Source organism: Chiloscyllium plagiosum, unplaced genomic scaffold (assembly GCF_037043375.1).
Source record: "Chiloscyllium plagiosum isolate Xiang-an unplaced genomic scaffold, Cpla_swu_hap1 HiC_scaffold_13, whole genome shotgun sequence".
NCBI lineage: Eukaryota > Metazoa > Chordata > Chondrichthyes > Orectolobiformes > Hemiscylliidae > Chiloscyllium > Chiloscyllium plagiosum.
Window position 1 is genome coordinate 39,002,332 of NW_028270151.1, and position 23,239 is coordinate 39,025,570.

General features: G+C 40.1%; 1 protein-coding gene across 8 annotated transcripts in view; it reads right to left on the bottom strand.

Moving 5' to 3' along the window:
- The window catches only part of LOC122555988 (guanine nucleotide exchange factor DBS), a 404,319-nt gene that overhangs the window by 247,864 nt on the left and 133,216 nt on the right, over positions 1 to 23,239 (bottom strand). For all 8 annotated transcript variants that reach the window (XM_043702332.2, XM_087993537.1, XM_043702330.2 and 5 more), the window contains exons 3-4: positions 12,083 to 12,197; positions 7,292 to 7,382 (exon numbers count right to left, since the gene is read on the bottom strand). In XM_043702332.2, coding sequence (XP_043558267.1) covers positions 7,292 to 7,382; positions 12,083 to 12,197 — 206 coding nt within the window. The remainder of the gene's footprint in view (positions 1 to 7,291; positions 7,383 to 12,082; positions 12,198 to 23,239) is intronic.

Below are 23,239 nucleotides of genomic sequence, written 5' to 3' on the forward strand. Positions count from 1 at the left end.
ACTCACCACGCTCTGAGGAAAAAGGTTGTTCCTTTTAAATCTTTCCTCTCTCAACTTAAACCTATGCCCTCTAGTTTTGGACTCTACTACCCTGGGAAAAAGACCTTGACTATTTACTCTATCCATGCCCCTCATGACTTTATAAACCTCTATAAGGTCACACCCTCAGCCTCCAATGGTCCAGAGAAAATAGCCCCAGTCTATTCAGCCTCTCTCTACAACTCAAACTCCTCCAACCCTAGCAACATCCTTGTAAATATTTTCTGAACCCTTTCAAGTTTAACAGATAGATCCGAATTGAACTCAGTATTCCAAAAGCGGCCTAACCAATGTCCTATACAGCCAGATTATGACATTCCAACTTTTATACTCAATAAACTGACCAAGAAAGACAAGCATAGCAAATGCCTTCTTCACTACCCTGTCTACCTGAGACTCCACCTTCAAAGTATGAACCTGCACCCCAAAGTTTCTTTATCAGCAACACTCCCCAGGACCCAGTCGGTGAACAGTGGTGTGCCGCAGGGATCTTTCAAGAAAGAGTTGGATAGAGGTCTTAAGGATAGTGGAATCAAGGGTTATGAGGAGAAGGCAGGAACAGGATACTGATTGAGGATGATCAGCCATGATCATAATGAATGGTGGTGCTGGCTCGAAGGGCAGAATGGCCTACTCCTGCACCTATTGTCTATTGACCCTACCATTATTGTCCCCTGCTTTGCCTTACTTTGCTGAATCAGTGAGGAACATATGAAAACAAATATTGAGAAAAGAGACACTGTGGTAAAACACAGGAGAGGACAACAAAAGAAGAAATATATAATTTTCAATTTTAATGCTGCCCCTAAGTATTTGAATTGTCTGTGCTGTCTTCCCTACAAGCTACTAAGACATGAAAACCTGCAAGGGCTTCTGACCTGCAGGACAGATCTCACAATGCATCAACTAAGACAAGCTCAGAAGTGTGCCAAGCAGTCAATACTTATCTCTTCTTAAGAGAGCTGGAAAAGCATTGAGTAACACTGTTTACCTTCACAAATAGAAAAATGAAGCTTACTTGTTAACAATGCCAACAAACACATACATTTTCACTCCCTTCAGAAAGTTTTATCATTAATTTATTTTTAAAATAATTATGACTAAGATTCATTATATGAGATATGTATCATCGATAGTCACAGGTGAGGTGCCGGAAGACTGGAGGTTGACTAACTTGGTGCCACTGTTTTAAGAAGAGTAGTAAGGACAAGCCAGGGAACTACAGACTAGTGAGCCTGACGTTGGTGGTGGGCAAGTTGTTGGAGGGAATACTGAGGGACAGGATGTACATGTATTTGGAAAGGCAAGGACTGATTAGGGATAGTCAACATGATTTTGTGCGTGGGAAATCATGTCTCACAAAGTTGATTGAGATTTTTGAAGAAGTAACAAAGAGGATTGATGAAGGCAGAGCGGTAGATGTGATCTACACGGACTTCAGTAAGGCGTTCGACAAAGTTCCCCATAGGAGACTGATTAGCCAGGTTAGATCTCACTGGATACAGGGAGAAGTAGCCATCTGGATACAAAACTGGCTCAAAGGTGGAAGACAGAGTGGTGGTGGAGGATTGTTTTTCAGACTGGAGGCCTGTGACCAGTGGAGTATCCCAAGGATCGGTGCTGTGTCCTCTACTTTTTGTCATTTACACAAATGATTTGGAAGCAAGCATAAGAGGTACAGTTAGTAAATTTGTAGATGACACCAAAATTGGTGGCATAGTGGACAGCGAAGAGGGTTACCTCAGATTACAACAGGATCTTGACCAGATGAACCAATGGGCTGAGAAGTGGCAGATGGAGTTTAATTCAGATAAACGTGAGGTGCTGCATTTTGGGAAAGCAAATCTTGGCAGGACTTATACACTTAATGGTAAGGTCCTAGGAAGTGTTGCTGAACAAAGAGACCTTGGAGTGCAGGTTCATAGCTCCTTGAAAGTAGAGTCGCAGGTAGATAGGATAGTGAAGAAGGAGTTTGGTATGCTTTCTTTATTGGTCAGAGTATTGAGTACAGGAGTTGGGAGGTCATATTGCGGCTGTACAGGACATTGATTAGGCCATTGTTGGAATATTGTGTGCAATTCCGGTCTCCTTCCTATAGGAAAGGTGTTGTGAAACTTGAAAGGGTTCAGAAAAGATTTACAAGGATGTTGCCAGGGTTGGAGGATTTGATCTGCAGGGAGAGGCTGAACACGCTAGGGCTGTTTTCCCTGGAGCATCGGAGGCTGAAGGGTGACCTTGTAGAGGTTTACAAAATTTGAGGGCCACGGATAGGGTAAATAGACAAAATCTTTTCGCTGGTGTTGGGGAGTCCAGAACTAGAAGACATAGGTTTCGGGTGAGAGGGGAAAGATATAAAAGAGACCTACTTTTTCAGAGGATGGTACGTGTATGGAATAAGCTGCCAGAGGAAGTGGTGGAGGCTGGTACAATTGCAACATTTGGTTCTGGATGGGAATATGAATAGGAAAGGTTTGGAGGGATATGGGCTGGGTGCTGGCAGGTGGGACGAAATTGGGTTGGCATGTCTGGTCGGCATGGATGCGTTGGACTGAAGGGTCTGTTTCCATGCTGTACGTCTCTATGACTCTATAAACATTTTTGTTTTTGTAGTAATGCTCTCAACATCATAAATTGAAAAGTAATCAAGCTTGAAGAAGTTGAGTTAAAATTCACAGAGCAACAAGTTTACACTTATTTTTGTTACTGTTGGTTTTGCTGTAAAACACAGAGGTGGGAGCTCTACATTTATTTCACTAATATGTATAATTAGCCAAAAATGGTTTAGGTTTTCAGTTCACAGTTATAGCTGCGAATGAAACACTGATTTTAATTTATTTTACAGTTTGGTTCACAATTAGAATAAAAGATTTGCATTCATATAAATTAAGGGTTATATTCAGAAGTACACTTTTTCTTCTTGTTCATTTTAAAGGAAGAATTCATGAATGAAAACATTCAGTTCATATGGTCCTTTTTACATTTAATATTACAGGGATCATGTGGTGCACTATCTATTAAAGTATCCTGAGGTAAAGATTTTATTGGCTTTTGAGAGTCCCAGGACTGGCATGTAATGTGGGTCTCAAGGCTGAATGTAAAAGGGAAAAGTGAGTGGCAGCAAGGAGACTGCAGCCAGGAATGCATTCCCATTAAGGACGACAGTGTGCCTCAATGAGCTAAAGGCTCAATCAAAGACCTGGCAGTTCTACGGACTGACCAAACCAGGGGTAGAGGTAGTTGTTGCTGAGATTGCACTGGGTAAGAGAGAATGCCTCCATAGGTACGATCATATGGCCAGTATAAAAAACTGTAAACTTCTAGCATCAGCCAGACAGGCCCTGATGGTTGGAGGAGTGAACACTCCAGTGGCAGGTCCACAGTGACTAGCTTTACAATAGTGAGGCCTCTCCGCCAGTCTTAAAGCTTCATGAAAGGCAGGCCCCATCAGGCTGGGAAGGCACTACATAGCTGCTGGAGTCATCACTCAGTAAGCAGCTGTTCCATGCTCACAAAACACTGGCAGCCTTCGAAAGTGACTGCCAATAAATCATAAATCAATTAATTGTATCAATAGACCGTCAGTTTCTTGTTGGCTAGTGGTTGAAGTCTTGCTGCTCGTAACACTGGAAATATCCTTAGCAACAGGAATATGTTGGCTTTCCCTCCTGATGCCATTTCCCCAACGTTTGCACCTCCTAGCCTGTCTCCAACAGATAGTTAAAATTACTGCCTTAATTGCAGAGTTTATTATAAAACATAGTGCTAACCTTTTAATTATGATGAATGAGACGATTCAATAGAAATAACAACAGTCACAACAGGGACATAAAATACTATGGTAGCTCCTTAGTATTAGGTCTGTCTCTAAATCACAACAGGTTGAAATCCATTTATGATAGGTTTTAATTGTATCAATAGCCTTTCTTTAAAAACTGTATATATTAAAAAACTATGCTTTTTAAATCCATTTACAGAAATTAATATCTGAAACAAATGTCACTGCTAATGTATTGATTGGAAATTTAAACATATATTAGCTTCAGGAATTTACTACTGTGTGTAGATGACATCCTTATTACTGTCACTATAATAAACAAGAATTATGCTATCATACATATACGCATGGGAATGAGACTAGGGAAATAATAATAGGGAACAGGGAAAGGCAGAGGAGTTGAATAAATGCTTTCATCATTTTTCCCAGCAGAAGACATGAAAAGCATTCCAAAAATACTGAATAATCAAGAGGCAAAAGGAGAGGAAATAAATGCAGCAACCATCAACAGGGAAAAAGTACTCAGGAAGCAAATGGAGTGAAAGAATATTATGTCTCCCCTGGGTTTGATGTTATGCATCCTGAGATATTCAAGGAAGCAGCTATAGAGATAGTGGATGCACTGGCTATGGATATTTTCTAATCAATCCGCTCAGGAGTGAGATGACACACCTCTGAATCAGGCTGGCCCAGAGATAGGGACACAGTCATTGCACTACAACAATCCATCTTCCAAAAATCCTTAGATTCTGGAAAATTCCTAGAGGATTGGGATGGCATGGAAGCCCAGTGGTTCACACAGTTGCCTCACAGCACCAGGAAGCCGGGTTCAATTCCAGCACGGGTGACTGTGTATATGTGGAGTTTGCACATTCTCCTTGTGTCTGCGTGGGTTTCTGCTAGGTGCTCCGGTTTCCTTCCACAGTACAAAGATGTACAGGTTAGCTGGATTGGCCATCCTAAATTGTCCAGTGATGTGTAGGCTACATGGTTAGCTATGGGAAATGCAGATATAGGGTGGGTCTGGGTGGGATCTCTTTGGAGGATCAGTGAGGGCTCGAAGGGTCAAATGGCCTGCTTCTACACTGTAGGGATTCATGTGATGATGATTTTAAAACTGCCAACATAACAACTTCATTTGAAAAGGGAAGGAGACATATAATGTAAGTGTAGGTTAGTTAGCTTGATATCCATCATTGGGAGAATGTTAGAACCTCTAAAGAATGTCATAGCAGAGTATTTGGAAATATATAATATGATCAAGCAGAGTCAACATGACATTACAAAGGGGAAATAATGTCTGACATATTTATTAGAATTCCTTGAGAAGGTATACAGCAAGGTTAATGAAGGGGAAGCAGTGAGTGTAAAATTTGATAAGGTACCACACATTTGGGAATTAGTAAGAAATGAGCCCATTGTGTTGCAGATAGTATATTAACACAGATAGAAGATTGACTAATTAATTGAAGACAGAGAGTTATATAAAGGGGACATTTTCAGAATGGAAAACTGCAACTAGTGGAATGCCACAGGAGTCCGTGCTGGCGGTACAATTATTTACAATATCAATTAATAACTTGGATGAGAAAAGTCAATGTTCTACAGCCAAGTCTGCAGATGACACAAAAATATGCAGAAGGTGAAATGAAACAAAGGGTTTGCAGAGAGGTATGGACAGTTTAAATTAGTGGCCAAAAACTGGTAGATGGAATATACTGTAGGAACACATTAGGTTATGCATTTTGGCAGGCGGAATAAAGAAACTGAATATTATTTAATGAAGAAAGTGTGTAAACATCTGCAGCACAGAGATTTGGGAGTTCTCATGCATATATCACTAAAAGCTAGCATACTAGCTCAGGATGTAATAGAGAAAGCAAATAAAATGCTGACCTTTATACCAAATGGAATTGAACATTAAAACACACTTACTTAAACTATATTAGTGTAGGTAGACCACAGCAGGAATATTGTGAACAGTTTAGAAATATAGAAACAAAGAAAATAGGAGCAGGAGTAGGCCATCGGACCCTTTTAGCCTGCTCCATTATTCAATATGATCATGGCTCATTGTATTACTCAGTACTGTAATTCAATTTTCTCCACATGCTCTTTAATCCTTTTAGCTCAAAGAGTTGGGCCACTTATTTAAGGGAAGATACACAGGGAGTGGAGGCAGTCCAGAGAAAGTTCACTGGTATGATTCTGGATATGGAGAGACTGTCTTATGAGGAGAGTTTGAGCAGTTGGGCCTGCATTCACTGGAGTTAGAAAAATGAGAGGGCAGCCTTATTGAAACATACAAGTCTCTTTTAGGGCTTGACAGAGTAAATGAGGAAAGTTTGTTTCCCATTATGGGACAGTCAAGGCACTATCTGTTATGGGTCACACACCGCGATGAGGAGGATTTTAATCTCTGAGTACTGAATCTGAGGAATTCTTTATCATAGAGGGCTGTGGAGGCTGGGTTGTTAAATACATTCAAGATTATTAATCAGTAAAGGAATCAAGGAATATGGGGAAAAAGTAGAAAAGTGAAGTTCATAATCATCGAATCACCATAATCTCATTGAATGGTAGAGGACTGAATGGCCTGGTTTTACTCACATATCTTATGGTCTTAATTAAATTATTGCTTCATATTTCATTTTACCTAACTGTGAATTATGTACCATTCAAATAATCAAGTCATTTCGTTCCCTAAAATAGAAGCAATGAATAATAAGCTACGCTGCAAATTTAAAATGGAGCTTTATTAAAGCTTTTAAGTATCTCCACTCCATATCTTCTAAGTTTTATTCTCTAACCTCAAAGTTGATTACATTGGACACTTTGGATAATTAACCTTTTATAACATGTCCCCAAGGTTGTCTTACATTGGACTTTAGTTGTTTGACAGAAATCATTGATACCAATTACAATATAATGATAAGTCCAAATGTTTACATGATATCTTTTCATTTTCACCTTATATGATTGTATAAGCTATTTGATTGCTGTATTATGCTATTTGTATATCTTTTAAGAAGCTGTCATAGTGCACTTACCTCAGGTCCAGAAGTCCCAATTGCTCCAGAGGTAAATAAAAATGTTTCTGAACAGGTTGATTTAAAAATTACAAAAACAAAGGTTTATCATTAAATCTCTACCCCACCAAGATATGGGAGGTCAGTTAATAACCCTTAATGACATCAAGGGTTATGTGGATGGCATCAGAAACTGTTGCTCAACTAGATAAACAGCCGTGATCTCAATGAATGGCGGAGTAGGCTTGATGGGTGAATGATCTACTCTTGCTCCAATGTTCCTCTGAAATATCTCAACTTTAAGTACTAATAAAAATACATTTTCCATTTTAGATACAGTTAATTACTTTACAAAAGATGTCTTATTTCTGGGAAATGCCATAAAAAGGAACCATACTTCTCAGAATAAATTCAATTACAGCAACCAAAGAACTTTAATTCTACTCACTGCAATGCGCATTAAAGATGCTTTGACTGAACTCCATTTGTCTCGGCGTCTGTCAATAATTATGATAAATCCAATACTGGCAGCATCCAGACTGTAATAAAACAGAAACAAGTGTTTGCACTAAAAGAAATACAATTTTATAGCATATCCAAAGATGACCTAATTGGTGTACAGATTATAATTATTTCTCTGTGATCTTAAAGAATATGAATTGGTTGTTTTAGGTAATATAATTGATTAAATTGAAATTTAATATCACCAATAAATATTTTGAAAATGAGGAGTGGAGTGTATACAAGTATAATGAATGCAACTTTTCTTTTTTTGCAAGCCTTTTATATTTTATTTTCTTTACATTTGTTTAAAAAATAGTTGTTTTATAAGCATCATTAGAATTATAAAACTTCTAGTTGCATGCCACCATTTCCTGATAAAAATGTGATTAAAATAGATAATTAAATGGGGAGAACTTAGAAGGGCAATTAAGTTGCTATCAAAAGTTCAATTGAGATGTGACTTTTGTTGTCAGTTATGAATGATGTCATTAAGTTACACTTTCTTTCCATTAGTGACTATATCAACCATGCAGTACTTGTCATTTGTTAATATTCCCCCTGGGTTTGTGATCTGTCCTCTCCATTTCCATTTCATAATATTTCTCTCTCATCTAACTTCCAAAAGGGATTATTTACCATTCAGATCTGAGGAGAATCTTAAGGCTCCTTTTCTTTCCTTATAGATTCTGACAAGTCCCTTCTGTAGCATATTATGTATTTTAAGCAGCAGCATGAGTAGAAATATCCTGATAGAGAGATCACTCTCACTGCTGTTGAATGGGAAAATAAAGTTCTAGCTATTAGTATGAAAAGCTCACACAGACTATCATTAATCAGTGTGCAATTGTCCACACAATTTCTGATGCTCAAACAAAGTCCAGAATACAGACTAGAATACAACTGACAGTCAGCTGTTTCTTATCAATGGAAATTGACAGTCATTACATTGAGCAGCCTGTTTTTCATTTTAAACCTTAAAATCAAAAGGTTGCATCAGTACAACAGGGGATCATCTCCTTCAAGCCCATCATGTTGATGACAGCTTTTGTTATATTACATATATGGTATTGGTGAAGTGCAAAAGATTGCATTGCACTAATACCTATTCTACAGCATTGCTTGTTATATTGGGAGTAGATGCCACAATATGATAAAAATCTAAGTGCTGGTTCTCCTCCATACTATATTACACATAATGGAATGTGGTTAGTCTTTCACTAGACCTCCTCCAGAGCTAGGTACAAATGCTTGTTATATTGACAGTTATAAAATTCCGATTCATCTGAAGGCTTCCCCTTCCACTGAATGTTTCTTTCATAGAAATTTCAAGGTTCTGTAAAACCATCAGTGCATCTGTGATCTTTCCCAGTTTTATTTTATGATAAATGCATACATGTAAATTATATCTTGGGAACAAGCCACTCAGTTCAAACCCATTTGTGCTGGTAGTTCCCCTCATGAAAGTAAATATATCAAATCGCATTTATCCAAAGCAATGCAATACATGCATTTGTACCTAGCTCTGGAGGAGGTCTAGTGAAAGACTAACCACATTCCATTATGTGTAATATAGTATGGAGGAGAACCAGCACTTAGATCTTTATCATATTGTGGCATCTACTCCCAAGTTCACTACTACCTAATTTATTTCACCAATCACAGTCAGATAAGTCAATGCCTTGCACGTCTACTTCCTATTAGCAATAACCTAATAAATAATTAATAAAAGAAACCTTGTTGTCTGAAACACTGATGATATTTCCTGTTTACAGGGATGAATTACGCTGGGTAGTCAATTAGAATGTACAACTGTAATAAGAGTGTGTCATACTCATTCTGTTATAAAAATCCTAATGTTTAATTTAATGAGCTATGACAGTTAGCTGAAACAAATCCAAAAATTAAGGACAGTTCAATTTCTGTTTTACAAAGGAATATTTATTGTTATCTTTAACGTCACTTCAAGTGATGTTGATAATGTCTTATTATCATACTGCCACAATGACAGCACTTGAACTTTAGTGTCTGCTATTGTGAATCACTACAAATACTGTCCTCTTTTATGGAACACCACACTCTCATGTAAAGTTTGGAAACTAAGCACATAAAATAACTATTAAATACCATATATACTCATGTAAAAGTTGAATTTTTCAGACTTTTTTTTAAAGTTAGATTTTTTAGATTGATTATTACATCAATACTACTTTTGAGGAGCTGAAATTCATGTTTCAGTCCAAAATACCATATCATTAGCAGAAACCCAACTGAAATCTAAATGAATAAATTAAAAAAACACAACAAATTATGGTAACATGACTGTATTCCACGATTGCTACAGGGGAACTGAGCTCGACTGAGCTGGACACAAAGGGAGGTTGTCACCTGACTGACCTGATGTATCTCAAACTTTCATGCCAAATTGGTATGAATTGTACATCTAAACAACAGCATGAAAAAATTCACATCCTCATCATAACATTTATGTACAAAATAATACCTTGACTCAAAATGTTGATCTGTTATCTATGAAGAACTAAGGTAGACTTTTACATGAGATACAGGTTGTTTTGCTACAACGTGCGTTTAGTTAATATGAATTTAATGCAACGTGATTAATAAATTGGGGACACTGTTTCTGAAGCACGAACTTTTAAAGCATGTGTTGGTTATAACACGATTCTGGTCCCATTAGTTTAAATGGTACTGCTATTATGCAATTTTCTTATAACATGGGATTGCACGAGAATAGAACTTCTACGCTATAGCAGAACCGACTGTATATGGAAAATTCCAGGTTTTTTTGGCCAAGAATAGGGGGTGGACTTTTTCTTGAGCATATACAGTATTCACTGTTCCCTTATATATTTAAAATTAATATGTTATGCAAAAGTTGCAGTGCTGATCATAATTACCATGATTTACATATCATCAATGAGAGTTAACTTTAGTTAATTAACTTTAGTTAATTCTCTTTCCTCCAAAACTCAATTATAAATTATAAGGAGACGGACAGGTTCAATCTGATAAAAGATTGTATTATTTATTAATATTTTCTCTCATGATGAAACTAGTGGATGAGCACTGAAGCACAAATCCTGCCCCTGCATTAGGCACTTCCCATTTTTGTAGTGTTGGGTTAGGATTTGCACCAGGGTGATTCATGGAGGTAGCTGGTTAATTAAATTGCAGCTGCCCCTACTAACACTGGGTTTCAGTAAACGTGGAATCTGAAATCCAAGTGTGCAGAGTGAAACTGTTAAGAGTAAGTCTGGACTTTCTGCATTTCTTTGAATAGCCATTGTACACCTTTGGAGAAGCAAGGTTACCCCTTTAGATATCTTCACACAATATCCTTTGTGGAAGTGGGGTGTGAGATTTAGAGGGTTCATTGTCCACTATAGAGTATATTGCCCTTTAGAATGATTAATGGTATGCAATTCCAATGCCTGTTGTTATACAATATTGTAAATCTAAATGAAATATTTGTTGTTATAAGGCAATATGTATTTGAAGGATTATAAATGTAGTAAAGGAATATTTATGCACAAGGATGTTTTTCAATATAGTGAAGAAATTTAGCTTGTCTTACCTCACCATGGGTCCTGACGTCTGCACATATCAAGTGAGTTGGCACAGTTGGAAAGGGTAATTGTGGGGTGCATTGGTTGGCTGAAGTTGCCAATAAGCTGCCATCAGGTCTATAAAGATCCAAAGAAGTGGATACAGGGTATAGATTGGCATGGAGGATTTACAGGACTTTGTGATGCTCACAGGGCATGAGGAAATATGGGTTGACATGAAGAGGACGTGAGAAGAGTGTGAGAGTTGGGGGTGGGGAATGTGAGGGGTTAAGGCTGGAAGGATTTTTGTTTCCTGAAAATTCACAATAGTGCTCGAGGTCTGAGGCAGGCCTTCCTTCCACACTTGGCATCCTCAACTTCTCAGACCAGGATTGCCTGCCCTGAATTCTAATGTGACCTGCCTTCACATCAGAAACTCAATGTTTTGGCAACCATTTGAACTTGCAGATGAATATCTAGGCCCAATGGACCAGTGTGTAACCCTTATCTCCAAAACTACTAGCACATTTTCTCATATGTTTGTAACAGCTGTTTCCACTGAAAGTACCTATATCCACATTAATAATGACAAGGTCAATCTAATAGCATTTATAAAGAAAAAATTCTACTTAAAATTCTCACATTGTAATGTCCTCATAACAGCTGTTGCTTTGCAGTGCCTCAGACTTGCATCTCCCAGCACCTTATTTAGTTTTGTAAAGAAGTTCCTGTATTTGAATAATGTGTCTTTCTCCACTCCAAAATTATTGCATGTTTAATAAAGTTTTAATATGAATTTTAATAAAAGAAAATGAGCAAAACCGGTAGAAATAAGAAATATAAATTAAGTATGTTTCATTGTGTTACATGTTTTGGCAGTGGAATTGCCATAAAAATGCACATGAAAAATGACAAAATATTCATAATTCTTTTGCAATTGTTTTTAAAAAATGTAATACATTGTGTATTTTGTCAATCTTCCTTTGGTATGAATTATAAATTGTGAGACCTGATCCTCTACTACAAAGTACTATAGCAAGAAAATAAATGTGTTATGGTTTAAGTTATGTATGAAGAATATATTGACTATTTACAATGATTAAAAATGGTATAAAAAGTGAAGGGTGCTGATATTACTTATAGCAACCACAAGAGACAACAGTGTAACTCACCTTGGAATGCTAGTCAAATACGTTACAACATTCAGAAACTCTTCATCAGAAAGGTCCCCAAAGGCAGAGTGTTCTGGAAAAGTGATGATTGGTGCACCATCCCTGCTACGTCCTCCTATTTTAAAAATATTTCAGTCAGAAGATATTTGAAGGCAAAACAATCTGCGATGATTTGCAGAAGTAACATTTCAAAACAGTTATCACAAAGCTGGTCCTTTTTTTTCCTAAAAGCTATTCTTTTTCTCAAGGCTACTGTATCCTTTTTTTTCAGAGGGGGCGTAAACCACTCAGATTCTGTTTAGACTGGTTTGGTACAAAGGTGAAGGAGTTTGAGAGGCCTTCTGTTTATATGGAATCAGATGAGACTTAAGACCAAATTGGTCATGTTTTAGAAGTGACCTGTATAATTAAAGGGGAGTGGTCAGTCTTAGAAACTGAAGTTTGAGTTGTGGGCTGTTTGGAAACAGGCTGCTAAACTCCCTCTCCTTCTAACTTGTAAGCCTTTGTTTCATTTTTACTATGTTTAAGAGGTTTGCTTATTTGGACTGTTGTGTATATTCGAAACAGAATATTTAAACCTAATATGGATCGATTGAGTTCTGGAGAGGTTCTATATTCTGTTCTTTATGTTTCATTGTGTAATTTGTGAATAAATTTATTCTGTTTTAAAACCTCAAGGTCAACCTGGCTAACTTACTGCGAATAGTTTTCACTGTACACTTGCCGAAACAAACTGCAAAGTTATGATCTGGGCTGCCTGCTTAAGAATGTTTTGAGTGGTATGGCCTCATCCATAACACAGTATAGAGTGAAAGTTATTGTTAACATTCTCCAATAGACTAAATGCACAGCATGATACAGAACCATGCAGATTAGGTGCAAAAGCAAAACTGCAGATGTTAGAAATTGGGAAATGAAATTTGTCTGACCTGCTGACCATTTCCACCATTTTCTTTCATTTCCGATTTCCAGTATATACTGCATTTTGTATTAGTGTAGTGGGTGGATCCAATAGCTAACCTCAACAGCAACAACAGTGGATCATTAACTACTGAGGAGAAAGTGAGGTCTGCAGATGCTGGAGATCAGAGCTGAAAATGTGTTGCTGGAAAAGCGCAGCAGGTCAGGCAGCATCCAGGGAACAGGAGAATCGACGTTTCGGGCATAAGCCCTTCTTCAGGAATCATTAACTATTATTTGGCCTCAGCATGCCTGATCATTAACTATTATTTGGCCTCAGCATGCCTGAACAAGAAATGGGAAGGTTAACTAGGTTCCTGTGCAAATTGCTACCTTTTTGTTGCTTTCTGGGAATGCAAGATTTGATTCAGCTATGACCCCAAATCTGAACATCTTACATCACACAATTTCTAGGTTCACACACGAAGAATGTCAACTGGATGAAATATTAGATGACAATAGACAGCCATAAAATAGTACCAAATCATAACATTCTGCACACACAGAGAGAAAAGTAGAAGTCTTTAAATTGACAGCATAGAAGGATACCATTCAGTCTATCTTGCCAGCACCTTAATTGTTAGAACAGCTCAATGAGTGGAGGGATGTGTATCATAAAGTTTTACAAAATGTTTAAAATTTTGTCTAATTGTTTTCATGCAATTAAAAATATTAATTTAGCTTTTGTAGTGTGCAGACAGCGAATCAAGTTTGTCCATTTTTGTAATCAGGGAAACAGGAGAATCGACGTTTCGGGCATTAGCCCTTCTTCAGGAATGAGGAAAGTTGGTCCAGCAGGCTAAGATAAAAGATAGGGAGGAGGGACTTGGGGGAGGGGCGTCGGAAATGTGATAGGTGGAAAGAGGTCAAGGTGAGGGTGATGGGTCAGACTGGGGTGGGAGCGGAGAGGTCGGGAAGAAGATTGCAGGTTAGGAAGGCGGTACTGAATTTGATGGATTTGACTGAGACAGGCTGGGGGGAGGGGAAATGAGGAAACTGGTGAAATCCGAGTTCATCCCTTGTGGTTGGAGGGTTCCTAGCCGGAAGATGAGGCGTTCTTCCTCCAACCGTCGTTTCGCTGTGGTCTGACGATGGAGGAGTCCAAAGACCTGCATATCCTTGGTGGAGTGGGAGGGGGAATTGAAATGTTGAGCTACAGGGTGGTTGGGTTGGTTGGTCCGGGTGTCCCAGAGGTGTTCTCTGAAACGCTCCGCAAGTAGGCGGCCTGTCTCCCCAATATAGAGAAGTCCACCCCGACCTTAAATTCACCTGGACAACTTCTCTTTCCAATCCTCCCACTTCCTCCAAACGAAAGGAGTAGCCATGGGCACCCGCATGGGCCCCAGCTATGCCTGCCTCTTCGTAGGATATGTGGAACAATCCATCTTCCGCAACTACACTGGCCCCACCCCCCACCTTTTCCTCCGCTACATCGATGACTGTATCGGCGCCGCCTCGTGCTCCCACGAGGAGGTTGAACAGTTCATCCACTTCACCAACACCTTCCACCCCGACCTCAAATTCACCTGGACAGTCTCAGATTCCTCCCTACCCTTCCTCGACCTTTCTATTTCTATCTCAGGCGACCGAATCAACACGGACATCTACTACAAACCGACCGACTCCCACAGCTACCTGGACTACACCTCCTCCCATCCTGCCCCCTGTAAAAACGCCATGCCATTCTCCCAATTCCTTCGACTCTGTCGCATCTGCTCCCAGGAGGACCAGTTCCAAAAACGCACATCCCAGATGGCCTCCTTCTTCAAGGACCGCAATTTCCCCCCCGACGTGGTCGACGATGCCCTCCACCGCATCTCTTCCCGATCCTCCGCCCTTGAACCCCGCCCCTCCAACCGCCACCAGGACAGAACCCCACTGGTCCTCACCTACCACCCCACTAACCTTCATGTACAGCGCATCATCCGCCGTCATTTCCGCCACCTCCAAACGGACCCCACCACCAAGGATATATTTCCCTCCCCTCCCCTATCAGCATTCCGTAAAGACCACTCCCTCCGTGACTCCCTCGTCAGATCCACACCCCCCACCAACCCAACCTCCACTCCCGGCACCTTCCCCTGCAACCGCAGGAGGTGCAAGACTTGCGCCCACACCTCCCCCCTCACCTCCCTCCAAGGCCCCAAAGGAAACTTCCATATCCGCCACAGATTCACCTGTACCTCCACACATATCATCTATTGCATCCTTTGCACCCGATGTGGCCTCCTCTATATTGGGGAGACAGGCCGCCTACTTGTGGAGCGTTTCAGAGAACACCTCTGGGACACCCGGACCAACCAACCCAACCACCCTGTAGCTCAACATTTCAATTCCCCCTCCCACTCCACCAAGGATATGCAGGTCTTTGGACTCCTCCATCGTCAGACCACAGCGAAACGACGGTTGGAGGAAGAACGCCTCATCTTCCGGCTAGGAACCCTCCAACCACAAGGGATGAACTCGGATTTCACCAGTTTCCTCATTTCCCCTCCCCCCAGCCTGTCTCAGTCAAATCCATCAAATTCAGTACCGCCTTCCTAACCTGCAATCTTCTTCCCGACCTCTCCGCCCCCACCCCAGTCTGACCTATCACCCTCACCTTGACCTCTTTCCACCTATCACATTTCTGACGCCCCTCCCCCAAGTCCCTCCTCCCTATCTTTTATCTTAGCCTGCTGGACCAACTTTCCTCATTCCTGAAGAAGGGCTAATGCCCGAAACGTCGATTCTCCTGTTCCCTAGATGCTGCCTGACCTGCTGCGCTTTTCCAGCAACACATTTCCATCTCTGATCTCCAGCATCTGCAGACCTCACTTTCTCCTCATTTTTGTAATCAGTCTAGTGATAGCTGATAACCAAGAATATCCCAAGATCTGCTGACCAATGAGGCATTACAGTCGGAGGCAAACTACTTTACCAGTAGCTGTTACCACCAAATTAGTTTGAAAGAAATGTAACCTAATCAGTCAGAGTAAAAAATAGATAACTTACGTCAATAGTACATAAGTAAAACTGCATATTTGGGTTATCCTGAATATGTCTCCTGTCGGATGTGTGCACGTCAGATGAAAACCGGATTGAAATTAAAAATGGAAATACTATAAATATTCAATAAGTCTGTCAGTGACTATGAAGAGATAAACAGTTAATGTTTCAGGTTAACAAAACGGGAAGGGATTTGAAAAACACAAGTTGTACTCACTGCTTAGCTCTATTCACTACCTCCAAAGAAAAGGTATTGTGATGGTAACCATATGATTCCTGACAATGTTTCAGTTCTACTCACGTGGATATCACTGGCTGGGTCAGCATTTATTGTCTGTCTCTAATTGCACTCGAGATAGTAGTGAACTGCCTTCTTGAACTCTCACATACTATTATGGAGGTTTTAACCCTATAGTTTTAGACATATCTGCCATGCAGAAAAGATCCTCATGATCCACTCTGTCTATGCCTTTCTTAAATTTTTACACCTCAATCAGTTCACTCCTCAACCTCCTCTTCCATAAGGAAAGTCCAATCTCTCCTTATAACAGAGAATTTTCATCCCATTGACACTGAAGGAGTCTTGATTTCCAAGTCAGAGAATGGTGAGTGTCTGAGAGGGGAGCTTGTAAGTGGTAGTTTCCCATATATTTGCAGCTTTGTCCTTCTGTATAGTAGTGATTGTGAGCTGGGATGAGGGAGAACTGTACTATTGAGTTTTGAGAAGATTCGTAGTTCAGGTTGAGGTTCTGGATGTAGGTTTGCTTGCTGAACTGGAAGTTTCGTCACTATACTAGGTAATGTCATCAGTGAGCCTCCAGATGAAGCACTAGTGGTATGGCCCACTTTTTATTTATTTGCTTAGGATTCTTTGGGTTGGTGATATAATTTCCTGTGGTGATGTCATTTCCTGTGGTGATGTAATTTCCTGTTCTTTTTCTTGGGGAGTGGTAAATGGGATCCAAGTCAATGTGTTTGTTGATAGAGTTCTGGTTAGAATGCCATGCTTCTAGGAATTCTCACACGTATCTCTGTTTGGCTTATCCTCAGATGGAATGCATTATCCCAGTCGAAGTGGTATCCTTCCTCATCTGTATGTAGAGATACTAGTAAGAGTGGGTCGTGTCATTTTGTGACTAGTTGATGTTCATGTATCCTGGTAGCTAGTTTTCTGCCTGTTTGTCCAATGGAGTGTTTGTTTCAGTTCTTGCAAGGTATTTTGTAAATAACATTAGTTTTGCTTGTTGTCTGTATAGAGTCTTTCAAGTTCATTAATGAAGCTGCATTAGAACATTATTTCAATGAGTCACCACACACTGCAGCACAGTGAAACTACAAAGAGTAGAGGAAAATCACCTCTGCAGTGCATTCAAAAAGATCAGGTACCCAACGAACACAGTCCGCTGATTTCTCAGCAACAAACCCAAACAAGCAGACACAACAGTCCAGAAACCCAAACCACTCTCCTACATCAAAGACATCTTGGAAATGACTGCCAGACTACTCAGTCCTCTTGGCATAAACCCATAAATTCACCAACACACTAAAACAGCAACTAATGCTCTTGAAAGACCCTATACAGACAACAAGCAAAACTAATGTCATTTTGAACCAAACCACAAATTTGAGCAAAAACACCTCATCTTCTGCCTGTGTAACCTACAGCCTGGAGGACTCAACATTTGAGTTCTCCAACTTCAAATAACCTCCCTTTCCATCCCCTGACTCCCTTCCCAGGCTCTTGCCCTCTCTTTCACTCCTCTCTGCCACCAATCAGATTCATTCCTCTCAATGACCAACCAGGTCGTACCCTCGACCGGTTTTTACCTATTCCCACCTCACCACCCTGCCCCTACACCCACCCCCAGTCCTGAAGAAGGGTTACACCCAAAATCTTGACTTCTCCACCTCCTGGTGCTGCCTGTATTGCTGTGTTCTTCTAGCCTCCTGCCTGTCTCAGGAAAGGGGCTGATTATTTCATACTGAAATGAGAAGAAATTTATTTACTTAAAATATTGTGAACTATTGGAATTCTCTACCCTAGACATTCTAGATGTTCCACATATATAACTTTGAGGTGGACAGCTAGCATCAGAAATGAATGAAAAAGGGTGTTAAAACTAAAGATTAGCCATGATTGCTCTAAATGACAGAGTAGGCTTGATGGACGGCATGGTCTATTCTTGTTCCCTTTGTTCTTTTTATGTTTCTTTTGTTCTTACTATTGGACTTTGGGCAGAAGTGAGGCTTTCCACACAAATTGTACTGGACAAAAAGGTTAAATTATGCTGACAGGATTTGATGTGGTGGAATTGAATAATAGATACAGAAAGGCAGGGCAGTGAAGAAGGTATATGGTAGGCTTACCTTCATTAGCTGGGATGTGGAATATAGGAGCAAGGAAGTCTTGTACCAACTTCATAAAATATTGATTAGGCAACAGATGGAATACTGTATGCAGTTCTGGTCGCTACTCTGTCAGAAGGACATAATTGCACTGGAGATGGTACAGAGGAAATTCACCTGGATGGTACTTGTGATGAAAAGTCTCAAGTATGAGGAGAAATGGGTTTCTTTTATGAGAGATGTAGATCATGAGAATCTTTTCCCCATGGCAGACATGTCTAAGATCAGAGGGCAAAAGTTTAATGTTACTGGGCTTTTTTCATCCACAAGGTGATAGACATATGGAATGCATTGCCTGAGAGGGTGACAGAGGAAGGTACCCTTGTAACATGTTAGAAACATCTGGATAAGCTCTTAAAATGACAGGGCATAGTAGGCATGGACCAAATGCAGATAAATGGGATTAGTGTAGTTTGGTGTTTGTTGGTGGGCTGAAGAGCATTTTTCTATGTTGTATGACTTTATGACTATAACTAATAGAATCATAGAATTGCGTCATGACAGAAGAAGGCTGCTTAGCCCTTTGAATTTTCACCAGCTCCCTCCAAGAGACAGTCAATAAAACTCATTCCTTTCCCTAATTCTACTTTCCTGGTCTCTCTATATAGCATTTTATCAAGCCCAATGTAGTCCCACTGACCCAACCTCCCAATAATTTTTATCAATCACAAACTAACTTCATTGTCTGTCTTCTGTCCATAGCCCGCTACATGCAGACCTCACTTTGCCTTGAGAAAACTGTGGGGATAAGTGTCTGAAAACAAAGAATAAAACGTTCTATGCTCATTTAATTTCCCATCAACAAAGTTGATTTGCTGATAGCTGTATTTTGCAGCTCTGATCCCAATCAACTCTCCTGCAAGATTTTACCAGATAGACAAAAATTCTGGTATTGGAAAATCTAACAGGTTCCGTTCAGATCTCTGTTTGAATAATGATGGGGAGATATACAGCTCCTGAGGAGTTGACTCTCTTGATTCCTGCTGCTGTGGTTCTGTTCGCCGAGCTGGAAGTTTTTGTTGCAAACGTTTCGTCCCCTGTCCAGGTGACATCCTCAGTGCTTGGGAGCCTCCTGTGAAGCGCTTCTGTGGTGTTTCCTCCGGCATTTATAGTGACCTGTCCCTGCCGCTTCCGGTTGTCAGTTTCAGCTGTCCGCTGTAGTGGCCGGTATATTGGGTCCAGGTCGATGTGTTTGTTGATGGAGTTTGTGGATGAGTGCCATGCTTCTAGGAATTCCCTGGCTGTTCTTTGTTTCGCTTGCCCTATAATGGTAGTGTTGTCCCAGTCAAATTCATGTTGCTTGTCGTCTACGTGTGTGGCTACTAGGGATAGCTGGTCGTGTCGTTTCGTGGCTAGTTGACGTTCGTGGATGCGGATCGTTAGCTGTCTTCCTGTTTGTCCTATATAGTGTTTTGTGCAGTCCTTGCATGGGATTTTGTACACTACATTAGTTTTGCTCATGCTGGGTATCGGGTCCTTCGTTCTGGTGAGTTGTTGTCTGAGTGTGGCTGTTGGTTTGTGTGCTGTTATAAGTCCTACTGGTCGCAGTAGTCTGGCTGTCATTTCAGAGATGTTCTTGATGTATGGTAGTGTGGCTAGTCCTTTGGGTTGCGGCATGTCCTCACCGGATCATCAACTCCACACTCACAGGAATCCGATTCACGAGAGAGGAAGAAAAGGACAACCAACTCCCATTCCTAGACGTGAGGGTACAGAGAACACCAAACGGAGAATTCACCACCAAGGTACACAGGAAAGTCACACTCACAGACCAAGTCCTGAACTATGAAAACAACCACCCCAATACACACAAGAAGTTGCATCAAGACACTATTCAAAAGGGCCACAACACACTGCAGCACACCAGAACTGCAAAAAGAGGAAGAGGAACACCTATACAAGGTATTCACCAAAAACTGATATCCTCGCAATTTCATCAACAGATGCCTAAGGAAAAGACAACAGAACGAGGACATGCCGCAACCCAAAGGACTAGCCACACTACCATACATCAAGAACATCTCTGAAATGACAGCCAGACTACTGCGACCAGTAGGACTTATAACAGCACACAAACCAACAGCCACACTCAGACAACAACTCACCAGAACGAAGGACCCGATACCCAGCATGAGCAAAACTAATGTAGTGTACAAAATCCCATGCAAGGACTGCGCACAACACTATATAGGACAAACAGGAAGACAGCTAACGATCCGCATCCACGAACATCAACTAGCCACGAAACGACACGACCAGCTATCCCTAGTAGCCACACATGTAGACGACAAGCAACATGAATTTGACTGGGACAACACTACCATTACACGGCAAGCGAAACAAAGAACAGCCAGGGAATTCCTAGAAGCATGGCACTCATCCACAAACTCCATCAACAAACACATCAACTTGGACCCAATATACCGGCCACTACAGCGGACAGCTGAAACTGACAACCGGAAGCGGCAGGGACAGGCCACTATAAATGCCGGAGGAAACACCACAGAAGCGCTTCACAGGAAGCTCCCAAGCACTGAGGATGTCACCTAGACAGGGGACGAAACGTTTGCAACAAAAACTTCCAGCTCGGCGAACAGAACCACAGCAACGAGCACCCGAGCTACAAATCTTCTCACAAACATCTCTGATTCCTGGCACTCTAAGTCCAGAAATAGTTGCAGAGTTCCCTAGTTCTCTTAAAGCCAGATTTTATTTTCAGTAATTAAAGGAAAATAAATCTTTAAATGCTTTGCTATTTTTTTCTACATCAATTGATTTCCAGTTTTAAAAGTAGATGATTTCAGTACACATTAAACTGTTGACTTCAGTTTAAAAAAAAACACATAGCAAAATACTCAATTTTATCAAAATAGACCAAAATCTTCCAATTTTTCCAGACAGTCATTAAGTACAAATACATGTTCCGAAAACATAGAACCAGTGAGATCAACAGCTATGGTTATTAGAGCAGGAGACAGGATAAGGTACCCTGTGATGAATAGCTCAGTAACCTGGTCCTTTATAAGTCGTCTTCATTTGCAAAGAACAACTCATGAGTGTGACAGACCATTCTCCATTCATTTGAATGGATGCAATTGCAACCGCACTTGAGCAACGCACCATCTTCCAAGGCATGGCAGTCTGCTTAAGAGGAGTATCTGCCACTATACTGAGTACCTAACAACTCCACAAGTGAAATGCACAAACTATAATCTACATGAAACACTTTGGCCATGTATCAATTCTATCTAGACATGTATCTACATTCTACTACATTAACAGAAAATGTTGGAGAAATTCAGCAGATCTGGTAGCTTCTATGAGGAGAGAAACAGAGTTAGCGTTTTGAATTGCACATAGCTGTTGGTTGAAACTGAGTTAAAAAGATGCAACATAATGAATGATATACCTTAGTATATCCATAAGCGAGGGAAACAAACATACTAACTATATGCTAGTTGTGGACCAGTTAATTCAGTTTACTAGATGATTAGCGTGTACATCAGAACAATGGCAACAGCATGGGTTTGATTCCTTTTCTACCTGAATAAGTGGACTTGGGACCTGCTTACCCGTCCTACTCTTGAGTGTGGAGTCAGCACCACAAAAGTTGCCAATAAAATGGGTCAGAATGAAAGATCAGCAAATGCTAGGCCAAAGGTTAGCCTTTGGACAGAGCACACAGCAATGAATTCTATCACATTTCTTCTGTTGAGATAAAATTTCTTGGGAATGTGGGATCATGCCGCCCCCTTGTGGTTTCATGTAGCAGAATTATTTTCTCACCAATATCTACAATATGTAATGTTTAGTGCATTTTCTTATTGTTCGTTTTCCTCTGCCTGTCATAAAATACATTTCATATTGTTCAATCCTGATTGTTGCTGTTCTTCTAAACGCAACTTATGTATTATCATGTCATTAAGATACTGTGCTGAACTTTGTTGTAGACTAACAATACTCGATGCTAATTCTATGCAAATCAGGCAGCAATGTATAACTTACACATGCCGAGTTAAAATGGACAACTACCTATTACAGCCTGAGATGCCCTTTTTCTCTGAGAACAACAGTATAACAGTATTTCATTACTTGACTCATTTTTTAAATATTTCAAATGGCATGTTATTGTTGCATTATCTGGTAAACATTGTCTCTAATGGAGCTAAGTCTTAATTACTATCCAGCAATCTCACTGGTACAGGAAGTAAACTCTTATTACTGTGGTGTCTGATTCATTCAGACTTTAATAACTGTTGGAGATTTTGAAAATCAAACAAAATGGAAGTTTTTAAAATCTTTTCTTTCTTTTTTATCTTCTCATAATTATGTTTTTCCTCTTTAGTATGTTCTCTGCACTTTATCTGACATTTGAATTCAACATTCTAACTGAGACTTCCTGGTTCAGACTCTGGACTGTTAATTAATTTACAATGAATTATAGTGTTAATCCTACAGGAAGTCTGTGGGCAAGTGCACATGTAATGAAAGAGTTGTGTTATTCATTTATTGCAGAGAGCAAACTCCAGGCCAATGACTCACATTTGTAAACAAACAAATTTATAAAGGATGAATCCCACCATGGCACATGGCAAAATTTGAATTAAATTAATAGAGCTGGAATTAAAAACTGTTTTAATGGTGCACATGACACTACGGCCAATTGTTGGAAAAACTCACCTGGTTCATTGTTCTGTAGAAAAGCAAATCTATCATCTTCAATTGTTCTGGCCTACATGTGACTTCAGATTCACAACAGTGCGGGTTACCCTTAAATGCGCTCTGCCTAATTACTTAAGCCAC